At 36.1% G+C, this 26,780-nt stretch overlaps 2 protein-coding genes across 2 annotated transcripts; both read right to left on the bottom strand.

Moving 5' to 3' along the window:
- Positions 1-930: 930 nt before the first annotated feature.
- ttll2 (tubulin tyrosine ligase-like family, member 2) lies at positions 931-5,560 on the bottom strand. Its single transcript, XM_055186660.2, has 2 exons — positions 5,453-5,560; positions 931-3,155 (listed from the first exon to the last, which is right to left on the bottom strand). The coding sequence occupies exon 2, from the start codon at positions 3,113-3,115 to the stop codon at positions 1,403-1,405; it is 1,713 nt and encodes a 570-aa protein (XP_055042635.2). The 5' UTR covers positions 3,116-3,155; positions 5,453-5,560; the 3' UTR covers positions 931-1,402.
- An 820-nt stretch (positions 5,561-6,380) lies between these two features.
- Positions 6,381-19,326, bottom strand: unc93a (unc-93 homolog A). Its single transcript, XM_055186799.2, has 8 exons — positions 19,142-19,326; positions 18,823-19,004; positions 15,008-15,237; positions 14,805-14,930; positions 12,560-12,777; positions 12,338-12,473; positions 10,949-11,080; positions 6,381-7,618 (listed from the first exon to the last, which is right to left on the bottom strand). The coding sequence occupies exons 1-8, from the start codon at positions 19,229-19,231 to the stop codon at positions 7,326-7,328; spliced, it is 1,407 nt and encodes a 468-aa protein (XP_055042774.2). The 5' UTR covers positions 19,232-19,326; the 3' UTR covers positions 6,381-7,325.
- Between the last annotated feature and the right edge of the window lie 7,454 nt (positions 19,327-26,780).

A 26,780-nucleotide genomic window follows, 5' to 3' on the forward strand; every position in this document is an offset into this window, starting at 1 on the left:
CATTTGCGGACCATTGTAAACAATAAACTGACACAAAGACATTAATTAGTATCAGTTGACATACAACAATGTCGAAACGGTGCTCTTTTTCCACACTTGTAAACACTGGGACGTAGTTTCACGTTCGTCCTCTGTGACCTCTTGACGTCCTGACATATTGCGTGAGGTCACACTGGCGTATCACAGGACTGGACCTAGACGAGAGGTTGTGGTTTAAAAGTGCATATTTGTTATTTTTCTTGTCAAAAATGACAATCGTTTTGCTAGATAAGACCCTCGTTTGGGATCGTTTATAGTCCTTTGAAACTCCGTTGAAAAAAACTGTTAAGTATTAAATGTTGGGCTCTATTAAAGTCCATTAAAATTAGAAAAATCCTGCAATGTTTTCTTTAAAAAACATAATTTCTTCACAACTGAACAAAGAAAGACATCAACATTTTGGATGACATGGGGGTGAGTGGATTGTCTGGATTTTTCTTTTGGGAAAATGGACTATTCCTTTAAGAAGTACCAATGAATAATTTTTAGTATCTTAAGAAAATCTAAGTGTACTTATCGGTGATATTTTGAGAAATGTATGAATGTATTTATATGTAAATGAAAAACTTGAACCTATCTTTGTATATAAGATGGGTTCAAGTTTACTACAAGTGGTAACTAAATATATTTTTAATACAAAGATAGAATGTTAAAAGTACATTTTAGTTCATATTTATGGTATCTCAAAGTAGCACGGATTATCTGAATTTATTAAGTACAAAATTCGTGCGTGAAAATAGATCACTTTAAGTACATTGTGGAAGTGTACTTCTTTATCACCTGGGCATGCAAGTTGAATCAATTGGAGTTGCCAAATTGCCCTTGCCCCAATGTGGGTATAGATCAACTGCTGGAATGGCATTAATTAATTAATAAATAACAAAGCCATGATCATCTGCAATTTAAATGTTTTATTTTGATTTAAACTGGCCTGTATTGCTTCATCTTCAGATACCAATAAACCAAATTTATGATTAATTAAGCCTCTTTATTTTACATGTATACTCAAAAAAATGCTGGTTTGTTTTTAACCCATGCTGGGTAAAATTACTCAACAACAATCCAGCATTGGGTATTTTTAACCCAACAGTCTGATCTGTCCGGTATTTTCCCAGCGTGGGTTAAATACAACGCAGCATTTTTCGAGTGTACTGTCAGTAAGCATCTTGAGTGGCACAGAGAAGCATATTATTTATAAGGGTGTGAAACGGTGCCGTCCGTTACAACACATACAGTATCAGATACTCTATACGGGTAAGGTGACCCAGTGCTGACATTTTACTACTTTTTAACAGTCTGGTTTCAATGGTGGCGAACTCTAAAACAGTAGTCCAAGACATTACAAATTGTGCATACTAGAGCTTTAGCATTTTGAACTGAAGGCACAGACTTCACTAAGAAGAGGTGGGTTTTTCGGCCCCCAAAGTAAAGCTTCAAATTTGTCCCTTGCGGCACCAGGTTTATCTATCTTTGTCCTTTCTTCGTCACTAAATGAAGAGGCGAGTCGACTTGTGAGTTTATGGACCTCGTGCACAACAGTCTTAACATCCACTTCATCCCGAGAGGCTTTCCACGTCACCTCGTTGAATGGAAACGTCAGTATGAAGTCGCCGACACGAAAAGGAGGGATGCATCTGTCTTGAGATCGGCGGTTCGACGGGGCTGTTGCGGATTTGTGATTTTGTACATGAAGAGAAGGTAACTTGCATGCAGTGGATGCCAATTTCCTAGATGTCTGTCTCACTTGGCTAAGTGCTGTGAGATCAGATTCCTCAATATCTATTTCCTCATCATTAAGAAAGACGTCGACCAGTTGTTTATGGTAAGAATGAGTCTGTTCATACCTTTTAGAAAAGGTTGCTCTTGTATTGGGAAAAGTAGTGTTGTATGTTTCTTTCCGGGGACAGACTCGGATAGAATTTGAAGAGATGGATTCGTTTAGGCCTGTTGTCTTGTGTAGCAGAAACGCTGGAGGCCGTAAATAGTGTCTGAGACAGCATGGTCTCATATATCTTGTCCTGAGGTATCCCTTGTGTCTGAAACTGTCAATCATCTTGTAGTTCATCAGGTCGATGATGTCATTGATCAAACCTTTCTTGACCGTTACGTCCGCAGGGCAGTCCAATGAAAGCGCAGGACTGTAATTCACCTCTAGAAGCCACGGCTTAAAGCTGGTGTCAATGAGGATGTCAAAACCCAACAGCTCTAGACAGTTTGGGCTGGAGGGACTGGAAGGAGCAGCTGTGAGTAGAGTCAACGTGACAATATTACTGATCTTATTCCATAGCAGAAGATCATTAACACCTTGGTTTTGAAGAAAGCAGCGAAATTTGCTCATGGTCCACTTGCATCCCCTGCCCACTTGTTCTTTATATGCGGTATAGCACAACCCAAACTTATTGATGCTGGTGTTTGTCAAATGAGAATATAGGTTATCCAAAGAGGCGAGGCTGTATTTTTCGGTCCCAAAGCGCACCAGGCCTTCCTGATGCATGTAAATTACGAGAGGAGAGAAGCTCTTTACGCAAACGTAAATTCGCAAGTCGAATTTGTAGCCTGAAATGAGAAGAGGGTCGCTGATGTACTTCTGTACGATTACCGGCGAGTCGTAAGCTAAGTCCTTAATGTCGTCAAACAGAAATATTCCTCTTCCTCTTGACAGATCAACTGGTTTACAAATCCAGTACTGAGATTTTCCGGATGTACGATTCCTAGTGTACACCCCTAAAAACGTTGTGTATTCATTTGGCAAGATAAAGGCAGGAGGGCTGAAGTCATACGTAGATGTGCCGTAAGCGCTCTTCATTCTTCTTAAGTGTCGTGTCAAACAGTCCTTGCGTGTGATGTGGATCGTTTTGGGATGGTGGTTCATTCTCTGCCAAGGCAAGATGTTTTCATAATCGGAGTTTCGGAAGGCAGACGTTCTCCAGTAGAGGTTCCAATCTCCTTCCTCGTGTTCTTGTTCGTCATACTCCTCCCATCCACGCTCCAGCAGAACCTCACGTACCACCGGCGGAGACCCTTCATGTAGTCGGAACACCAAAGGAGAAACGTTTTCGTGCTCCCCCGCAGCCATAGAGGAATTCAAGTGCTTCTGATTGATTGAAGACAGGAACCTCAAGAAGAACAATTCTCTGATTCTGTGCAGAATTAAGACAAAAATGAATTTTTACTTTTATAATTTTCAATTGTTGGCATCCAATCAGAATTGTTGTACTGTATAGGTCATGTTATGAAATGCCTTATCGATTTTATAAAAGTTTTTAACTTTTTCCGGCCATTGACAAGTTATCTCGCCAATTAAGAGAAAACACTTCCCTGCCAATGCAAGTTTTTACTGCAATCCATATTTCCACTATTATCCACTAGGCGGTGCTCTTATCCAACTTATAAAACACTAAAGCATCTACTGATCCAAAAACAGTAAAAACGATGTATGTTTTTATCATTGCTCTAAATTTGTGCACGGTTGCATAAAAGTCCTTAAGCTAAGAAATCCCTAAGATATAAGGTTAAGGGTACCCTTAATAAAAAAATGGGTTGCAAGAGAAACCAAAGTGTTCACTTAGGGAACCATAAGGCTGTATTTACTCTTAAATGCTAAAGTATTACCTTAAGTTCTGCTATGCATTGCTACAAAGTCCTTAGTATTTTCTCTTAAAAACTTAAAGCAACACTAAAGAGTTTTTGCTCTTTGCTCCCACTACATGTTGGAAGCGGAATTGTCCATTACCACTGTCGTAAATAATTTAGCCTACTGCAGCATAGCTGGCTCTGATTGGATTGTAGGTCTGCCGTAGAGCAAGTTTTTGTAGTTTTCACTCGAACTACAAGATCACGACCCGACGGTTGGAAACTTCTTTAGTGCGGTTTTGGCCGATAGAGGGCTGCAAAGTGAATGTGAAAGTGCCGTTCACCCTGTTTCTGGTAGATGAACGACTGAAACTTTTTTGAAAACGTTATTTTAAGGTAAAAAAAACTCTTTAGTGTTTAAGAGGTCCCTTAATGTCACACGCGATGTCTGCTTTTATGGTTATTTAAGAAAAGAAAGTATCAACGCATATTTCTAACGATCAAAATAGTCCCTTAGAGAAAAGTGATTTATTAGGAAAATTAGGTTGTCAATTTATGTCTATAACAGAAAATATGAATCCTGTAATTCATTGCAATTACTATGTGCAAAAACTAAAAATAGCAAAGTTTTTTTTTTTATCAAACGCCACCCTGGCTTTTTTCTGGTCATATATTACATTTACAGCTTTTATTAAAAACTGGTCTTTCTGTTTTCTCGTTTTTAATAAAACTTTTCATCAAAAGGAATTGACCAAAAAGGGAGAAGTCAGCTTTTGTTATGACATAACACAAGAAATAATAGCAGAAGCTCACACAAAAATATTTCTCAGAGAACAAAACGCTGACATGAATGTATGCTGGTATCCACATTAAACATAAAGGGAAACAGATGAATAGATGAAATAAGAACATTAGTCACTGTTTGTGCCCTCTGTTATAAAAATAATAATAATAAGGCAAGCAAAGAAAGCATCAAAGGCCAAATGCTCATAAAAATAAAGTACATTCGAGGGAAAAAATACTTCAATGAGTGCTTTTCTTTAAAGGGTTGCCAAATAATATGAAACTTTTTATTGTTACCAAGCATTGTAAATAAAAAAAATATTGAGGAAACTGCAAAAGGTCATGCACCCAATTACGATAGGTCCAAAAAGAAAGTACGGAAAAGAGTCGCTCTTCTCGACATCTGTCACGTGTAATGTCAAGATCTGGGTTGAATTTGGACAATTTAGTCTTTGTCCAGTAAGATTAAGATCTTGGTTAAGATCTGATTCCCAATTCTGTGTTATTTTTAAAAGGGGTGAAAAGCCTGATAGCACAGTAAATGAACAGATTGTTCGGCACCATAAATTGAAACTTTTGTCTTTATAGCTTGGTCAATCTCGTATTTAAGAGGTGCATGAGGAAAGTGAGAAAAAGTATTGCTTATAAATACACGAACTTGGAGATATTGAAAAATATATGTATTTTAGGAACGCTATCTGATAGATATAAAAAAGTTACAAATATATTCAGAAAGATAAGTAATAATGCCATGTCTAAACCATAATGCAAAGCATCATTTAAAACACATTTTTATATTCAGGAGACATATCAACATGCCTCGAAACCAAAATGTTTTCTTAATAGTATTCAGATTTTTAAGCTATGTAAGGTTGGATGTATATGGTCCTGCTACAAAAATTAGGCTACACTTTTATTTCGACCCATTCTGGAACCCACTGACAGCCCATATTGTGACTGACTCCAATAAAGAATGCTATTCGTCTTTATGTGTTTTACATGTTAACTGTTTTAATGTATCGTTTTGTTGAGTTGTAAGCGCATAAATCACTCTTACCTGCCCGAGTTGATGTTGTCCTGTCAGACAGGTCGGGCTCGCTCTGGTCATCTTCCGTTGCCTGGCAACCTGCTAGGCATTTGAATAAAAGCGCGTCCTCAAGAGCGGATGACGTGCGCGTGCTAATTCAGGTGAGGTAATGTCGCGCAGTCCGTGAAAACAATCACGCTCGTGCTCAGTAGCTGTGTGTATTTTATTTATAAGTAAAAGACGTAGACACCCAAAGCTTAAAAACAAAACATAGTTTTGAATAATTCACAAATGTCTTACACAGCGTAGTGTTAAATAACTGGTGAAGGAACGTTTGAATATTTATAGAAATGTACCCTAATATGTTTTTGAAAAAATTGCGTCCACAGTTTTACTTTTAGTTTTGGAAAAACTATGAATTCCTGTTATTTAAGTTTAAAACAATTCTTACATTCATTGTCTGGATGCTTGCTTGTTGTTCATGTTTATGTCTTCACAAAATGTACACGCTTGTACGCAACCACATTATACTGGAGGAACAGTGCCACCGTGTGGTCAACAAATATATGCACTTAAACTGAAAGCAAACCCTTACGAAAATTAACCATGGTTTTACTACAGTTACAATGGTTTAACTATGATTTTTGAAAACAATTTTACAAAACCATATTTATTTTGTGGTAACCATGGTTTTAAGCAACCATGGTTAATTTTCGTAATGGATTTTAAAGGGCTATATACAGTATGTATCTGTCAGAAAAAAAATTACAGTGAGTTACAAGATGTTTTTCCTGTCATATAATACAGAACACATTGGAATATGAAATTTACAAAATGTACATTTACATTTAGCAGACGCACTCCAGACTTCCAAAATCAAATCAAGGAAAAACAGCAAAGCGAATTGTCAAATTGGTTTCCTTGTAATATCCAGTAAGAATCACTGGGCACACTGAAGTGAATTGCAAAATGTTTTATAATATTTTTTTACAATTGTTTTACAGCTGCTATAAAATGATAAAATTAAATTCCCCAAGCTGTAAATGTATGAACCATGTTTGCCAACATAATTTATAGTGTTAGTAAGCAAAGTAATGACCTCAATTACAACCTAGATCCACAGAATGAATGACAAGATCCGAATCAGTTATATCCATCTTTAAAAATAAGCTTTATTTTGATTCGGCTGTACCGTACATTACTTCGCTTCTAGTTTTCAGCAATATATGTAAACTGTGGGCTTCTCAATACAGTACATACTTTGAAGCATCCCTTGAAACATAAATGTTACATCTACAATTTTTTTTTTTCAGATTTTCTTCATAAATTATTCTCATACAAACTAAATTTAATAATGAACCAACTTATTTTAATGAGTGTCTATAATCTTTACTGTATAATGTAACTTGGAGAAATGCCCTTCTGCCCATTGCTGATAAGAAGTGCATCCTGTACACCCAAAGCTGTAAAGACGGTATTTTATGTGAATGGCATCTCAACATAACTTATACTTATATGTTTTTTATTATTTGGTTTATATATTGATTTACATCATGTGAAACTGGCATGATACACCAAACGTTGATCTTTGACTCCTCAACACAGTGGTGCAAAAATAATCTTGAAATAAAGTTTATACAAAAGTTTATACAAATACTAAACACAGTGCCAAACATATCACATTAATCATTGTTTTAATATTTAACATACGAGTATGCTATTTATTGCACTTAAATATATGAAAAACACAAGTGGTTAATCAGCTTTTTACATTGAAAAAGAATGATACTAAAAGAAATGATTTGTGCATATTGTAAAAAAAAGTGTTAGTAAAAATACTGCAAAAATAACCTCTTAAAAACATTAACATTTTACATACATGGATAAAGTTTGTGTTCACCCTTTATAATTGTGACTGGGTGATAACATATTTTTCATTTGCGCCTTTTAGGTCATCCTTCTCTGGATTATGCATGTCGTAACTCACTTGTGCTGTTGGATGCTTGTACTCGTTGTACTCAACGTAAAGGTAAGTTACCATGGTAAGGGCCAGAACAGCCATAACGATGTAAATCTTGGTAGACAGGCAGATATATGTGCTGTATGCAAATGCTATGACGAATCCCAGTGATTCCCACATGCGGTAGTTTGCAAATGCAGCTTCTTTATTCGCAGAGAAGAGAATCCCATACAGTACTGTAAAGATAATGGAAATTTTATATAAAAACTATAAATAAAGATTTTTTTCTTTATTACTGTTAGTGATAAATAATTACAAATTAAATAAACATTAGTACACATAATTTTGTACATAATTCAAAATATTTATAAAGCTACAAAGACCTGTGATTTTAAAAGATTGAGCTTATTAAGGCCTCAAGGCATTTTTTATAATAAAATAAAACAACTTATCCTGTGGCTCAATGAAAGCCTGTAAGTTGCTTTGTATAAAACATCAGATGCATAAATTTGAATGCGTAATGTATCTGTGTTCCTAAAACTCAGTTGATTGATCCTTGCATTTGCAACGCAAAAGGTTGTGAGTTAGATTTTTTTAGGGCATGCTGACATACTGATAAAGAAATTTCTTTGCTTAAAGGACAAGTTTGGTATTTTACACATTGTTTATGATGAAATAGAATGGTTTTGACTGAATTTTGGACATATGATGCTGGCCCGAGAATTTTCAGGTGTTTGTTGTATCACCCCCCATCTCTACAATGGCTGTATAGGTGCACTGGAACAATCCTTCCTAAAATGCATTAAACTTTCGTTTACAAAGACGTGAAACTCACAGAGTGGTCAGGGGTGTTCACTGATATGCTAACACAAAAATTGCTGCAAAAGATGCTAAATGCTATGGTTATGAAACCATACAGCCAAAAATAATTATTATAAAATGGCCCGTTCTGGTTCTTCATTCTGATTGGTGATAAAATACCCCGTTAACCCCACGGTTCAGACCGCATTACATAAGTATCACTGCGCCACTGTTGCAGCGTACTGATTTATGAAAATAAACACCAGTCTTTAATCATATTTTAAATTTTTCTACAATTGCACAATTAATGGCGATATCTAGATAAATGTCAATAAATATTGTTGAGTCATCTCGTCAATAAAGAAAAAACGTTCCCTGAGGACTTTCTACCTCACGTTCATATTTCCGCTATCCACTGGGTGGCGATATTACCCAACTTAAACACTGACGCATTCACTCAACACTAAAAACACCCTGTAGTACTGTTCATGGCTCTGAATCTGATCTCTTACAAAAGTTCTTCACAAAAATTTAATTATAATTTGAGAGGTGATAAGAGAACAAATGAAGGTAGGATGAGACTTTTTTTTAAGCGGAGCGTCTGTCCTTTCATTTGATATATTTTATGTTTATTAAAAGAAGATCATTTTTCTGGAAGCCATTAAACTAAAACTGGGGGCAACTTAAAAAAAAAAAAACGCTGACGGGGAAAGAGTTCAAGTTAAGCATGCTTCCACGCATATTTGATTGTCACTTCAACAGTAAAGCGATATAAATGTTAATGTATATTTTAGATGAATGTTGATTTATAAACATAAACACCCCAGTCTTTAATTATATTTTCATTGTGTCTTTGCTGCGTCTGTGTTGGTTGGGAACTGCGCTCTGTTGCAGCCACACTTGATTCTTAGGAACTACTTTGTTTGGCAGAAGAGTAATATTTGTACTAATATAATTACAACTTATTTGTGTTTTATTTTGTGAAATCCTGCTAACGTTATGCATATGAAGTAACCGTTTTATAAAAGCAATAAGCCCCGCAACGCAGTGGGGTTACAGTGCATTTTATAACAGCTAAGGGGGTTTAACGCCCCTTAGCTGTTATAAAATGCACTGGTAACTAGGGGTGGAACAATACATGTATTCGTTTCGAACCGAATCGGTACGGGGGTCACGGTTCGGTGCATGAATTTAAACGGAGAATACGCGGTATGAAAATAAAAAAACTTGCGTGCAAAATAATTAATGTAATGCGGAACTACTGTTAGATAGGCGGGTTCTTTATGGACAGCTAATCTGTTGCCCCGCTTTAGCTCTGAAGCTCTGATTGGCGCCGATGCAGCCGAGCTCCGCCTATGGTTGCGCTCTATCAGAGACCGTCTACATTCTATGGCACTCTGCATTTTTTTGTCACGTCGACGCAGGTCCAGTCAGTTAGTGAGCAGCGATGGCAAGTGGTGTTCCACAAGAGTTAGACGCTCATTTTTTTGTTCTTTAGTACATTTTAGTACATTGATATGAAATAAAAATGTAATTTTAAAATGTATTTAGGTAACACTTGTAATACATTTGACCCCATATTTGTATGAAAGATGAGTACAAGATTACTTAAAGTGGTATACATTTTTGAAATACGAGATAGTATGTAAAATGCATTTCAGTTCATATTCATGACATCTCAAAATAACACTGATAAGGACACCTATGTTTTTAAGATTAGCTTAAGTACTAAAAAAAATGCCGCCTTCATTTTTGTTTTGCTTTTCCCTCTATTGTACCGAAAGTGAATCGAACCGTGGCGCCTGAACCGAGGTACGAACCGAACCGGGACTTCTGTGTACCGTTCCACCCCTACTGGTAACCCACGGCTTCTTGAGGCTTATTGCTTTATTCTATCGATTCTTTTAGCACTTTTATTTTTACCTCATTCCCCACCAGCCATTTTTGTTTAGTTGCCCCCGACATTTTTTGTGATCTTCACAAAGTTTCACAAAATGCCTCCCAGGAAAAATATATTCTTCTAAAAATATATAAACATACAAATATTTCAAATGAAAGAAAAGACCCTCTGCTTTCAAGCAAAAGTCTATATATCTATATTATATATCTATATATTTTCTCTGCTTATAAAATTTTAAAATATGGGTATTTTTCTTAAATAATTGCATTTTTGTGAAGGAATGTTGTTAGAGATCAGATTAAGGGGTGCGTTTCCCGAAAGCATCATTAGCCAACTGTTGTAAGTTTTGTCGTTACTGGCAAAGTTCAACAACTTGGTGTTTCCCGAAACATTAGTTCTAACAAACATTCGCAAGCTGCATCGCAAACTTGTGTGGTTTAAACGACAGCTTTTCACCTGTCGTTAGAAGCATAGTTTCTTGTTATTATCATATGTAGACTTAAGTTGATCATGCTTTTGAACAAAAACAGTCATTGACAAGGTAGTTCGTTTCTTGTACTATGCATCGTACAATGTTGGTTCAACAGCGAGTTATGACGTTGTTCAGAAAACGCAGCCCAGAACGATTATCAAAACATACACAGAACATTTTTTATAAATTGGGTAATTTAGTGGATAATCGCGGTATTACAGATTAACATAAAACCTCGTCAGGAACACATTTTTAATGCAAATGTTTTCTCTTAATTGACGAGATAACTCGTTAATGGAGGGGAAAGAGTTTAAAGTGTTTTTCAATAATTTGATTAATATTATGACTTAAACTGTATGCCATTATGATTAGTATGCCATATGAAGCACTCACCATTGGTTTGTGTTTGCCACACAGCATCTGCCATACCCCACAAAGCAGAAATTACAAAGAACACAGGCAGCTGATCTGGATGAGGTCTCCAGTACAACAGGCCCAATAAACAGCCCAGATTTGTTGCTGCAGCTGTAAGAGTCAAGAAACACAAAATTAACATCAATTCAACAACCGTATTTAAAGGGACAGTTCACCCAAAAATGAAAAGTCTGTAGTCATTTACTCACCAGTGCTGGGGAAGTTACTTTTAAAAGTAATGCATTACAATATTAAGTTACTTCCAAAAAAGTAACTAATTGTGTTACTTAGTTACTTTTCATGGAAAGTAATGCTTACGTTACTTTTTAGTTACTTTTGCGTTACTTTTTCTTGGCTGAGGCTTGATCTCTTTAAGGCCTTGCAAGTGTTTTTTATGACTGAAAAGTTTTGCATTTAGAAATTGCATATTTCATCACAAAAATGTCCAGCTCTGGCCTGCCATCTCAGTTTCTGACTCAAACTGTTCCCACACATGCGTGTATGCATAGAGTGCATAATGTGACTGTTTATTTTAATTCAGTACATCATTTTTTTAAATCAAATTAATTAATCTAAAAAAGTAACTTGCATTACTTTTTTGAAAAAGTAACTCAAATATGAATGTGTACATTTAAAAAGTAATGCGTTACTTCAGAAAAGTAATATTATTACGTAATGCATGTTACTTGTACACTGAAAAAAATGATTCATTGAATTTAATCAATTTTTTTAAGGTAAGTGGTTGCAATCAATTTATTTAAGGTACATTTAAACAAAAAAGATTAGTAACGTAAAATAAAATATAAAACTTTTGTTTAAATGTAGCTTAAATAAATTTATTGCAACCACTTACCTTAAAAAAATTGATTAAATTCAACGAATCATTTTTTTTCAGTTTAATGCGTTACCCCCAACACTGTTACTCACACTCATGTTGTTTTAAACCTGTACAAAAAGATATTTTGCTAGGCACACAGTTGACTGTACCCATTGACTTCCATAGTAGGAAAAACAAATACTATGGGAGTCAATGGGTACCGTCAACTGTGTGCTTACCATCATTCATCAGAATATCTTCACTGAAAAAAATGATTCATTGAATTTAATAATTTTTTTTAAGGTAAGTGGTTGCAATCGATTTATTTAAGCTACATTTAAACCAAAAAGATTAGTAATGTAAAATAAAATATAAAACTTTTGTTTAAATGTAGCTTAAATAAATTGATTGCAACCACTTACCTTAAAAAAATTGATTAAATTCAATGAATCATTTTTTTCAGTGTTCTTTGTGTTCAACAGAATAAAGAGACTCATACAAACATTTTTGTGTGAACTATCCCTTGTCAAACCAACTTGTTCCTCTATTACCCAAGCAAAAGAGAGCGATCCTTCCAGTGTATGCCGCCAGTCGTCCAAAAGCAAACGAGCAGACAGAATTTGTAGCCCCAAAGCAGATCATCACAAAACCAACATAGTGTATCCCTAAAGCACAGGTCACATAGTTCTGCGTGGGAAAATGTGATCATAAACACGTTAAGTTCATGGATATGAGGGAGAATTAAGATGCAGCAGAGTCTTTATTTGATGTACCTTTGTGTATTCACCAGACATAAAACTTTGCTCGAAGCCGCTGTACATGGTCAGTGGAATGAGCATCAACAATTTTGGATCTCTCAGGAGAGCAAAGGTAGCCAGAAAGGTGCTGCAGAAGGATTGATTTCCTTTGTTTTGACGAAAGTCTTTGGCTAGATCTCGGTCTACGTTGTCCAGAAATACTGCCACGAAAAGTATGGCCAAGAGCCCCACACCTGCACGCACCCAAAACATGAGGTACTGGATGTTATCTAACTTTCAAGGAAATACTATATTTTTTTATTTAATGTAGGAAGACGTGGACATTTTGTGAAATCCTCAATAAGACAAATTTTACATCACAAACAGAAACGGTGAAGATAAATGATTCAGAGATTTTAGTCATTATTCAGTTTCTGCTATATAACGTATTTTTGACAAATTAGGACATTTAGGTCACACATTTAGATATTTTCTCACAAGTAAGCTATTAAAAGGCTGTGATAAAAAGGTGATTTTAAGTGGATGTACACTCTCAGAAAAAAGGTACAAGAAGGTACAAAGTGGTCACTGGTTGGTACCCTTTTAAAAAGTACACCTATGAGTTCATATTAGTCTCTCAAATACACATATTGGTACCAAATGTATACATATCTGTACATAGATGGTACATACACTCTCCTAAAGGATTATAAGGAACACCTGTTCAATTTCTCATTAATGCAATTATCTAATCAACCAAATACATGGCAGTTGCTTCAATGCATTTAGGGGTGTGGCACTGGTCAAGACAATCTCCTAACCTCCATGGCATGGTTGTTGGTGCCAGACGGGCCGGTCTGCTCGTACTGAGATTTTCACAGACAACCATTTTTAGGGTTTACAAAGAATGGCGTGAAAAGGGAAAACATCCAGTATGCAGCAGTCCTGTGGGCGAAAATGCCTTGTTGATGCTAGAGCTCAGAGGAGAATGGGCCGACTGATTCAAGCTGATAGAAGAGCAACTGTGACTGAAATAACCACTTGTTACAACCGAGGTATGCAGCAAAGCATTTGTGAAGCCACAACACGCACAATCTTGAGGCGGATGGGCTGCAACAGCAGAAGACCCCACTGGGTACCACTCATCTCCACTACAAATAGGAAAAAGAGGCTACAATTTGCACAAGCTCACCAAAATTGGACAGTTGAAAACTGGAAAAAATGATTAGTCTCGATTTCTGTTGAGACATTCAGACGGTAGAGTCAGAATTTGGCGTAAACAGAATGAGAACATGGATCCATCATGCCTTGTTACCACTGTGCAGGCTGGTGGTGGTGTAATGGTGTGGGGGAGGTTTTCTTTGCACACTTTAGGCCCCTTGGTGCCAATTGGGCATGGTTAAATGCCACGGCCTACCTGCACATTGTTTCTGAGCATGTCCATCTCTTTATGACCACCATGTACCCATCCTTTGATGGTTACTTCCAGCAGGATAATGCACCATGTCACAAAGCTCGAATCATTTCAAATTGGTTTCTTGAACATGACAATAAGTACACTGTACTAAAATGGCCCCCACAGTCACCAGATCTCAACCCAAGAGAGCATCTTTGGGATGTGGTGGAACGGGAGCTTCATGCCCTGGATGTGCATCCCACAAATCTCCATCAACTGCAAGATGCTATCCTATCAATATGGGCCAAATTTCTAAGAATTTCTTTCAGCACCTTTTTGAATCAATGCCATGTAGAATTAAGGCAGTTCTGAAGGCGAAAGGGGGTCAAACACAGTATTAGTATGGTGTTCCTAATAATCCTTAAGGTGAATGTATTTAGCACTTTTTTTAAAGGGTACTGCCCCAGTGACAGTTTAGGACCATATTTTAACCATTTTCTTGCATAGTGCATCCAAGCAAAGTTGAAAGTCCTCATACTAAACTTACTATACTATACATACTATATGTTTTATAATGCAAATGTATTGCACAATTGTCTTAGGTGTATACAGCCTATAAATGCTGGATTATAAAACAACCCAGCAAAGGTTAAATTACAACCCAACAGGTTGGGTCAAAAAGAGACAAACGAAACCTGTGGGTTTTCATTGAACCTTTGCTGGGTTGTTTTAACCCATTGTTGAGTCAAATATAAACATTTTCTAGGCTAATTTAACCCAACAGCTATTTTGCATTTTTTGACCCAACGCAAGGTTAAAAAAACAGCATTTTTTAGAGTCCAAATACTTTTTGGCACTACTGTAATGAAAACTAATTTCGCCTACCAATATAACTGCCCACCAATGTGTCCACTAGGCTTTTTGCTGGCCGTGTTGTATTTCCAGTGTTGGTAAAGTTATCATAGCATAACGCAGCACCGCAGTACTGCAGATCCTCCTCAGGGATTTCAGCTGTAGACACAGACAGATATTTACTGCATAAAGATGAATTTTGGCGAATAAGTACGTTTTTGATTGTATTTTATTACCGATGTTAGAATCCTGTCCGAATATAAGAGATGACATGAGGTTTCCCCACACTGCAGACGATTGAAAGATGAAGAAAAAGACACCAAAGTATTGGTTTATGATATCCTGGCCTTTCTTGTTGCTTTTCTGTCCTTCCAAATTTCCAGTTATGGTGAGATATGTGCATTTTGCAGACCACAGCGGTGCACCTCCCAAACCCAAAATGGCAGATGTGCTCAATAGACTCGCCCTGGAGAGAAGATATTTCTGAAACACTGCAGATACAGGTAACATACAACCAAACTCAAATGCCTGTTTTGGTTACACTTTACCTAAAGGGGTGTTTATAAGACTGACATAACACCTCCACAATCATGACATGACACGTGTCATGAACATGAAGGAGACCTCCTGCACATTTATGATAACTGTCATTAAGTGTCATTTGTTCAATCGTGCCACCCTTAATGCAATGACGACATTGCTAGAAACGTCCTGACATTGACAACTTGACATCAACCAATACGTCCCAACTTGTCATGACAACTTGACATTATCAAGACAACATAACTGACCAGTTTTTACAGAAATGCAGTAATTGAATTTGTCATTAAAATGTCATTAAGTGTTAATACTCTGTCAAATAGTTTTATAACAACGTCATTAATATTTTTCTTGACCTCAACTACAGTGTTATAAATATAATTTGTTATTAAAATGTCAATAAGTGTTAATACTCTGTCAAATAGTTTTATAACAACGTCCTGAATATTCTTCAGTTCATATTGTTTTTTTATTGGTTTCCTCCATGATAAAATCAATCATCCAATAATAATAATAATAATAATATTTAAAATTGATAAAATTATATTTTATTGCATTTGGTGATCGATTCACGTAAATTTAAATTAAATCAGTACAATGATGGGTTAAGCCATGCAAACTTGGGTCCATATCATTGGAAAAACAGTTAATTACATTTAATTAATTAATTAAATGTTTTGTTATTTTTTTGGTCACACTTTATTTTACGGCATCACTGTTACAGTGTAATTATACATTTAAGTAATAAGTAATAATCATTAACAACATGTACTTAGTATAGGGTTGGGGTTAGGATTAGGGTTTGGTTTAGGGTTAGTTGCATGTAATTATGCACAATTAACTGTTATTATATAATAATTACATGTAGCATGTAACAAAGATACCGTCAAATAAAGTGTTTCCTTTTTTTTCGTTGTCAGAAAATTTCAGAACCCTCTGTGTGAGTAAGAACAAGTTCTGTTAGTTGTAAGTTTTTTATGTATTGTGCACAAAGTTAAATTTAATCTTTAATTTTTTAGACGTGTTTGTTGCATTTTGTTAAGGTATTTAACAGTATTTTACATAGTATTAAGACTAAATGACATTTAATGACAGTATGCCCATAATGCTTGTTTTTTAAGTTTGATAATTATTCTGCTGTCATGTTTATGTAAGATGTATGACAAGTTATGATGTATTGGTTTATGTCAAGTTGTCATAACAAAGACATCTAAAACGTTATCTTTGCATTAAAAATTACATAACATGAACAAATGACACTTAATGACTTAATAAATGTGCACAGAGGCGTCATGCCCATTCAAACTGAGGGGGCACGTGCCCCCTTGGTTTTTTGAGCCAAATGGATTTTGCATGCAAAATCAAAGAAGCATCCATTTATCTGTTATTTGACTTTTAATCTGTTTAATATGGACAATATTATCAATTCTGTGCTGCATTCTTGTCACTTTTCAGAGATTTTTTGTTGTTTTGATAGTGTTTTGATCATGTTTCTTCATGTTACATCAGCGTCTGAGCGCGCCCATGAGCTTTGCTGTTGCTGGCGCTGCATTTGGCTATCTGAGGAATTAAAACGCGTAAGAAACGCTCACAACATTTCCAAACCCCAGTACAGTAATGTGCAGTTAACCTCCTCTAGAAAATGTAGTTTAAAATGTGACCGTCTCGACGTTATATAGTAGATATTTCTAGATTCATCTTCTTGGTACAACGCCAACGTTCGCCAGAGTTCACGGGGGCGCCGAATCACACATGCTCACATATGAGGTAAAATTTAATGCAAAAATCTGTTCCTCTAAAAATGTTATCGAAACATATTTAAATCATTATTGAACATTAAAATCAATCACGTGGCTATAGCTTATGTCATTTTCGTTGTTTTTATATACTTTATGGATTTAAAATTACATTATAGGATAATGTAGTTGTTGTGCAAAATGCATTAATGAAACAAATTTAAACAAGTCATTAAACAAAAGCAAATAAACAAAACATGCTGTTTCAGATGTAAATATGATGACAATATTTCGATTGAATAGTATTTGATATAAAAGTTAGTCAACACTTTAATTTTGGAGGTTTTTGCATGAAGGCAGGGGCGCTCAGATTGTTAGAAATCTAGGTGCCATGGAAAAGACTGAAAGCTCTATAATATTTCGTTTGATGTCTGTGTATGCACACATTTCTGTGAACTGTGCACACTGTGCCCCCTTAAAAAAATGTATGCATGACGCCCCTGAATGTGCATAAAATCTCCTTTATGTTCATGGCACGTGTCATGTCATGATTATGAAGGGGTCATGTCAGTCTTACGAACACCCCATCAAGTTAAGTGTTACCAAAGATTTTTAAAGCTGTATTTGTTAACAAGTAAATGCATTAGCTAATATGCACTAACAATAAACAATATAGTTTTCAGCATTAATTGGTGACCACAGACCAGTCATAAGTACCACCGGTATAGCAATAGCCATCTAAACATTGTATGCGTCAAAATGCAAAAGGCAAAAATTTGGTACATTTCCTATCGTAAGTATTAAAAAACTATTTATTATTAGTAATATGTGTTACTAAAGACTTCATTTAAACAACTTTAAAGGCTCAATATTTCTCAATATTTTGTTTTGTTTGCACCCTCAGATTCCAGCTTTTCAAATATTATATCTCAACCAAATATTGTCCTATCATTACAAACCATACATCAATAGAAAGCTATATATTCAGCTTTCAGATGATGTATAAAAGAATGTTAATGTTAGTTAATGCCAACACAGTTGTTCATGTTAGTTCATTGTGCATTAACAGTTAAAACTTTATACATCCTTTATGATTTATGACTGATTTTGTAATTGTATTAGTAAATGTTAAAATTAACATGAAGATTAATAAATGCTGTAGAAGCATTGTTTAGTGTGTTAGCTAATGCATTAACTTATCACTGTTAAACATTTCTGTAGAAATTACAGTATTACTACCAGCAGTAACTTGGATAGATATAAATTTATGTTATTTACTGGCAACAGTTTGTTCAAAAATAAATGAACATTCAACATTATCAAGACTTTAAAAGTATGGCATTATGCAAAGCATTTCTGGGAACCAAAATCTGAAGAAAAAAAAGTATGGCATTATGCAAAGCATTTCTGGGAACCAAAATCTGAAGAAAAAAAAAGTATGGCATTATGCAAAGCATTTCTGGGAACTAAAATCTGAAGAAAAAAAATGAAAAAGGTTAATGAGGATGCTTTGCATGAGGCTGTTTTTATCATTTTATTCTGTAAAGACAAAGATTGTTTATGTTTAATATCTTTTTTTCTTTAAACAAACTGTTGCCAATAAATTAGATAAATATAAATCTACATTAAGTTACAGGTAAACTGCTACATAATTACAGCAATTATTTTATAGTGATGTTAACAAATGGAATATTTGTGTGAAGAATCCCAACAAACTGTATATCACAATATTGTGTGCTGTTTTGAACTATATAATATTTTGAAAATGCACGCACCAGCCTGGCGATAGGTTTCCAAAAGAATATGCCACATAACAACCCATAGAAAGGACGATGGTCCATTTACAGCCCAAATTCTTGATCATTATGGGAGGCAGAAACATTGAGGAGAGAATAATGGCTGCATATAAGACGCTGAGAGATATAACTCCCATTCCATCCTCAGCATTCAGACTGCTCTGTAACATACAAAACAAGCGACTAGCAAAGTATAAATAGAAATCAATATTAATGATGAACCACAGTATCAGTAAGAGGGTTTCTACAATGCATAAAGAAACATAGCCGTGCAACACCATGTATTTGTATTTGTTACCTGTAAACTTTGCAAGCCTCCATATGCAGTGAATAACAACAAAAATCCAAAAGAAACCACAAGGATATTTTTGGTGTTTCGACTTATCATTTTCGTAGATCTTAAATCCTGTTTAAAGTAATACGGATCAGTAATGTGCAGAAAGTCCTGTAAGATGGTAACGTATGGATTAACTTCTAGTTTGTAGAGAGCTAATATAGTAAAGAGATTGTGCTCCAGGACAAAGTTCAGGGTGTTGCAGTTATAAACGCTGGCAGTATTTGTATGATGTTATTTGCATAAAGTTAGGTCAAAAAACTGCTGATTTCTTATCAGTCACTTAAATGGTTTTAAAGCTATTTTAGAGTCTTTATCATGTTCATCTCTTACATAATCTGATGTAAACGCAGATGCTTTTGCAAGTCCATACATGAGCTGAATGTGTAGACTGTGATATATTTAAATAACATATTTACTTTATGTGTTGTCCTTTTATTAATTTGCGAGAAAAACGAATAAAAAGCTCACAGGTTATATTGTCCAACATTTTTATTATTTGTCACATGCTCAATATGTTTTAGTAAACATTTTATAGACGCACCATTTCCAGTTTGAACTTAAGGAGTTTGAACCCACATTTTTGTGTTTATTAGCACGCCTTTTTAACAAATACAGTATAGTATGACATTTTGATGTGTTTATAAATCAACCCCACTTAAATGTTTTGTTTATAACCGCTATTATGTTGTATTTAATTTTGAAATGCATTTTAGTGACCCTTTGCTTTGGCACAGTTGCCAAACGTCGTGCCAGACATTTAGTGACTACATTCACAACAAGAAAGCCCCGTAATCATAGCAGACCTGTGAACAACAACATTCAAACAAACATTTTCTTGATGTGAATTGTTTTCTTCAGAAAGATTTTAGTCGCTAACTTAGAAAAAATCAAAATTCCAAAACAAACTTTATTTTTGTTCACACCAATTATAAAGTCATTACAAACCATTTCCTTTTATTTGTACACAAGGTTGAAATTTACCAAACAAACTTTGAACTTTGTAGCAATCATAAAAATATTTTATATTGTTAAACATTACACTCCAAACTGCAGATATGTTTTTATTATGCAATTACAATATGAGGCATGAGGGCTGTGCTGTGTTGTGAATGTAGTCACTAAGGGGCGGTTTCCCGGACAGGGATTGGACTGATCCTAGACTAAAATAAAAGTAAGAACTTTCCAAATTGAAAACAACTTGCACTGACATATCTTAAAATACATCAGTGACCTTTGTTTTGCCTTAAAAATCACACAACCAACGTTTTTAGTAAGGCATGTTTGTTAAAACTAGTTATATTACCAAATTAAACTAAGGCCTTGTCCTGGTTTAAGCTGGTCTCTGTCCAGGAAACCACACCTAATGCTACGTACACACCAAACGCGGGTCATTGCGTTACTCGCTCTAGATTACTTGCGGGATTTAACTTTGTGTCATGCAAATTTTCCGCTCGAGTTGAATATTTTCAACTTGCGTGAAGGCGCGTTTGAGGTGAATAGCGCGTGTTTTCGCGACAATTGCGCCGCCCATATCACGTAATTCGCATCGCCCCCACGTGAGGACGCGTCTGATCGCATCTTTGCATTCACTTTCTATGTAATCTACTCCCGCAAATCGTGGAACTCGCGTTTAGTGTGTATGCCCCATAATGCTATGTACACACCAAACGCGGGTCATCGTGTTACTCGCTCTAGATTACTCGCGGGATTTAACTTCGCATCATGCAAATTTTCCACTCGAGTTGAATAGTTTCAACTTGGGCGAAGACGCGTTTGAGGTGAATAGCGCGTGTTTTCGTGGCAAACGCGCTGCCCATATCACGTCATTCGCATCGCCCCCGCACGAGGACGCGTCTGATCGCATCTTTGCATTAACTTTGTATGTAATATTTTCAACTTGCGCGAAGGCGCGTTTGAGGTGAATAGCGCATGTTTTCGCGACAATTGCACCGCCCAATTTGCGCCATTCGCATCGCCCCGTGCGAGGACGCGTCTGATCGCATCTTTGCATTAACTTTGTATGTAATCTACTCACGCAAATCGTTGAACTCATGTTTGGTGTGTATGCCCCATAATGCTACGTACACACCAAACACTGGTCATCACGTTACTCGCGGGATTTAACTTTGTGTCATGCTAATTTTCTGCTTGAGTTGAATATTTTTTACTTGGGCGAAGACGCGTTTGAGGCAAATAGCACGTTTTTAGCGGCAAATGCGCCGCCCATAACGCGCCATTCGCATCGCCCCGCACGAGGACGCGTCTGATTATGTCTTTGCATTGACTTTGTATGTAATCTTCTCGCACAAATCATTGAACTCGTGTTTGGTGTGAATGCCCCATAAATGTCTGGCACGACGCTTGGCAACCGCGCCAAAGCAAATGGACACCGAAATGCATTTCAAAATTAAATGCAACATAATAGCGGTCATAAACAAAACATTTCAGTGGCGTTGATCTATAAACGTGTCAAAATGTCATACTGTATGTGTGTTTTATCAGGCACATAATGAGTCTGTAAAAAAACATATCAAATCAACATAAATGTTTATGTTACTTTAACTTAGGTTAAATCATTTGAAAGTCAAAACTTAAAAGAGTCAGTTCAATTGATTTGCATAGTTAAAATTTGCTACAGTGTATCTTTATAATAATTATATTAATTGATTTGTTATCAAACCACCAAGAAACAGATACTCGTGTCACAGCATACACTGCAAAAATGATTTTTCTTAGCATTTTTGTCTTGTTCTCAGTAAAAATATCTAAAAATTCCTACATTAAGATGCTTTTTCTTGAAAATAAGTCTAGTTTTTAGACCAAATATATCAAATTTAAGTGATCCTGTGCATAAAACAAGCAAAAAAATCTGCCAATGGGGTAAGCAAAAAAATCTTGAACATTTTGCTTAAACACTAAATTCAAGTAAAATTTAAGAAAAAATTGCTTACCCCATTGGCAGATTTTTTTTGCTTGTTTTATGCACAAAATCACTTAAATTTGATATTTTTGGTCTAAAAACTAGACTTATTTTCTTGGGTCGTTTTTGTTCATCAAGAAAAAGCATCTTCATTTAAATTTTTTTAGATATTTTTACTGAAAACAAGACAAAAATAATACAAATTTTTTTCTTGAAAATCCTTTTTTGCAGTGTATGGATATAAACTACATCAAAATTTGCCTTTAGGACTCAACATTTGTGCCCTGACTGGTTGTACTATAATACACTTTAGCCAATCAGTAATTTAGACTTAGCACCTGGCTGTCTTTGAGTTATAATGTTCATTAAGTGTGTTTCCCTGAAGATTTATCTTCCTGTTTTATTTACCGTCACCTTGTAGAAACACCTTTTACAGTAAGCATTCTTAGATAATGTTTAGGAAAATGACCGCTGCATGATGAATGCGATAAAGCGCTGTTATCATCAACATCATGTCTCTGATTGTAAAATGAATATTGTTTTACTGTCTTCTCTATTTCAAACAGCTGAGTGTTGAAATGTAACCACAGCAGTAACTCCACCCAACTTTTATCTCTTTGTTTGACTCTTCTTCCTTTAAGTCAGACTATATCACGTAACCTGATGCTTTTGTCCCCACAGTGATTAGAGATTAACTCAAGTTAGTTCACTCATAATGATTACAGTTTCTTACTTAGAAGAACTGTAGGGTTTATCTTGGGATAGCGTATCCTAAGAAGGACTGAAGATGCTAAGATCCATCATAGTAATTAGTTTAAAGATCAGCTAGGTTATAGGTGTTTATGTTCGAGTACACACTTCATAAACAATACCTATTTGCTCATAAACCTACATGCAGATTTTTATATTACAGTGGAAACCTTCAATTGACATACAGTCAAACGCTAGATAAGATAAGTACGTTTGTTGGGAGATTTTACCAGAAATCCTAGTAAAGGTAAACGATTTGATTTCAAGATTACAGTTAAATAGAGAGCTTTAAATGATTCTCAATCTTCTATAGACGGTTTCATCGGACGCGTGATACACGTCTGGATCCAAACCTTACTTCCGGTTTCGTTTTTTAATGGTCTGACTAGTTGCTAAACTGATCTCTTGAACAAATGCCTCGTCGAAAATAACAAATGTTTTGGCTTCCTATGTAATCTGTGTTGTGTTTTTTGCTTGTTATATAAATAAACTAAGTTTAAAGAACTTTATTTAATAATAATAATAAGTTTATTTTATATAGCGCCTTTCTCAAACCCAAGGTCGCTTTACATTGAGATAGAAACACACAGTCAGATAAACATTACACATGAAACAAAGAAATTGAATACAACTAACAAAACAACAAACATTTAGTTAACAGACTATGAAATGTGTGGAGAGAAGTGTTCGTTAAACAGAAATGTCTTGAGATGGGTTTTAAAGAAAGGAAGAGAAGTACTGTCACGTAGAGGTTGTGGGAGGGAGTTCCAGAGTTTTGGTGCCTGGGCGCTGAAAGACCTACCACCAACGGTGGATAGTCTAGTGCGTGGAATGAGAAGGAGGTTTTGGTCAGATGATCTGAGCAGGCGGGGGGGAGTGTAAGAATTTAAGAGGTTGCAAATGTATGGAGGAGCAAGGTTATGGAGGGCTTTGAAGGTGAGTAGTAGTACTTTGTATGTGATCCGGGATGAAACTGGTAGCCAGTAAAGCTGATGGAGAATGGGGGTGATATGGGCAGATCTTTTTGTATGAGTAAGTAGCCTGGCTGCAGAGTTTTGAATATATTGCAATCTTTGAAGGGATTTGGTGGGGAGACCGAGGAAAAGTGAGTTACAGTAGTCTAAGCGGGACATGACGAAGGAGTGAACCAGGGTCTGTGCATCACTGACAGGAAGGAAGGGTCGAAGGCGGGCAATGTTACGGAGGTGAAAGAAGGCAGTTTTTGTGACTGATTTGATATGATTGTCAAAACTGAGAGTGGAGTCAAATGTAATCCCAAGGTTTTTGACAGTCGCGGTAGAGTGAACAGGTGAATCATCAATATTAAGGGTGAAGGTGTATGGTTTGGTGAGCATGCTTTTAGGGCCAACCAGCAGAATTTCAGTTTTATCTGTGTTTAGTTTAAGAAAGTTATTTTGCATCCATGTTTTTAAATCAGAGAGACAGTCAGTGAGTGAGTGCGGGGGGGGATCAGAGGGTGAAGTGGTGGTAAGATACAGTTGAATGTCATCTGCATAGCAGTGGAAATTTAGACCGTGGCTGCGAATAATCTGACCAATAGGGAAGATGTATATGAGAAAAAGGAGTGGCCCGAGAACAGAACCCTGAGGGACACCACGAGTGACTGAGGACTGGGAAGACTTATGTGAACCAAGTGCAACAAATTGCTTCCTGTTTGTGAGGTATGATTGGAACCAATTTAGGGCTTTGCCAGAAACACCAATAGCAGACAGACGGGAGATTAAGACATTGTGATTTATTGTGTCAAATGCAGCACTAAGATCGAGAAGGATGAGAATATTAAGTGAGCCGGAGTCCACAGACAGAAGAAGATCGTTGACTATGCGTAGTAGGGCAGTCTCTGTGCTATGAAACGGGCGGAAACCAGATTGAAAAGGCTCATACAGGTTGTGATGGTGTAGAAAAGTGTGAAGTTGCGATGCCACCACTTTTTCTAATACCTTAGCCAGAAAGGGGAGGTTGGAGATAGGACGGTAGTTTAGCAGTGATGTAGGGTCAGAATTTGGTTTTTTGAGAATGGGTGTAATTACAGCGGTTTTGAGTGCAGCAGGGACATTACCAGAATTGAGACAGGCATTTATAATCAGAGTAATGGGTTCAGCTAGGGATATGACACAGGCCTTTAGTAAAGGGGTGGGGACAGGATCGAGCTGACAGGTTGAAGAGTTAGACTTAACAATGATGTCGGTGATAGTGGTAGAGTCAATAGCTGTAAATTGGGAGAGCTGTGGGCCCAAGGGCGGAGGAGTAGTTTGTGAGCTGACATGGGTGCTAAAGGTGTTATAAATTTGGGTGATTTTGTCATCAAAGAACTGTAAGAAAACCTGGCATTGTTCAGGGGTTTTAGAGCATGCAATGACAGGGGGTTTCAGAAGTTTGTCTACAGTCCTAAATAAGGTTTTTGGCCTGGACAGGGAGGAGGTGATGAGTGATGAGTAGTAGTTTGAGCGGGCAGTGTTGAGGGCATCCCTATAGGTCTGGGTGTGTTCAGTGTAGAGCAAAGAATGGATTGTAAGGCCAGTTTTTTTATATAGCCGTTCAAGACGGCGGCCATTTGCCTTTAGATGCCTGAGCTCAGGGGTAAACCAGGGACACCTACGGTTTATTGGGACAAGCCTATTTATTCTTAGCGGAGTTTACCGGAAGTTCGTGCGGACCGCTTGTTTATGTTGTTACTGCTAAACCGGGCTATACAAAAGCAGGGATCTTAATTTTTTATAATAATTAACCACATTTTAATTATTTCATACTTTTATAAGCATGCAAAAAATGTTTCTGTGATAGAAAATATTATTAGTTCAAAAAACTAATCATTTCATATTCCTAATAGTGATAAGAGAAACTGGTGTGTTTTTTTAAGCTTTCAAACTTTTTATTGCATGTTCACTAAACCTCACATAAAAGAAAGCAAGAGAAACTGGTGTGTTTTTTTAAGCTTTCAAACTTTTTATTGCATGTTCACTAAACCTCACATAAAAGAAAGCATACAACATGATATAACATATATAACAGGGTGGGAAAGATAACAGACCTTACTAAATTAATATACATAGCTTACACAGAGAAAATAATAATAATAAAAAAAGAATAAGAATGATACATTTCCATTTCAAAGCCACACGATCCAGACAATCGTGAAAGAAACTTTTCAATTTCTTACCACTAGATGTCAGTGTTTGACAAATATTATGGTGAGAACTTTCCATATTCAACCCTATAACTTCCACCATATCTGTTTTCCAACCAGAGGCTTAAAATTATGTAATTTAGGAATTATTATGTAAAATTAAAAACAAAACAAGCATTAAAGGTTCACATTTTCCATGTTTAATTGCTATAATTGGGTCCCCAGTGCATCTATCAACCTAGAAAATGTGAAAAAGATCAACCCAGTAACTTAGTTTTGACAAACCATTCTCTGCAAGCACGTGAAAATAATAGGTAATTGAAATTTGGCTCCCCCTGTGATGTCAGAAGGGGATAATACCGCCCCTTAATCTGCACTATCCAACCACGGCACTGCCATTTAGTGCAGAGATCAGCTAATTTGCATTGTAAAGGACACACCCAAAACAGCAAATTTTTTTGCTCACACCTACAAAGTGGCAATTTTAACATGCTATAATTAATTTTCATTATACCACGGGTCTGTTGAATGCTGCATTCTGATTGGCTGAGAAATGTTCTATGAGTGTTCATTTTTTTTCCGTAAACCGCACACCTTCGCGTCGTGCCGCATTACCACCTTGGTGTGCATTATTTTCTTATAATTCAATGGCCCGTCGTCAATTATTCCTTACTTATACCAGAGGCCTGTTGAATGCATTATTCTAATTGGCTGAGAAATGTTCCATGGGTGTTTTTTTTTTTGTAAACCGCACACCTAACTTGTCAAATGTCTTAAAATAG

Source organism: Misgurnus anguillicaudatus, chromosome 18 (assembly GCF_027580225.2).
Source record: "Misgurnus anguillicaudatus chromosome 18, ASM2758022v2, whole genome shotgun sequence".
NCBI lineage: Eukaryota > Metazoa > Chordata > Actinopteri > Cypriniformes > Cobitidae > Misgurnus > Misgurnus anguillicaudatus.

Coding starts and splice junctions, on each gene's coding strand:
- ttll2 (XM_055186660.2), bottom strand. CDS start 3,115: ATGGCTGCGGGGGAGCACGAAAACGTTTCTCCTTTGGTGTTCCGACTA.
- unc93a (XM_055186799.2), bottom strand. CDS start 19,231: ATGATAAGTCGAAACACCAAAAATATCCTTGTGGTTTCTTTTGGATTT. Junction 15,238..18,822: donor GGAAACCTATCGCCAGGCTG/GTGCGTGCATTT, acceptor TCTTCTCTCCAG/GGCGAGTCTATTGAGCACAT. Junction 14,931..15,007: donor CGGACAGGATTCTAACATCG/GTAATAAAATAC, acceptor CTGTGTCTACAG/CTGAAATCCCTGAGGAGGAT.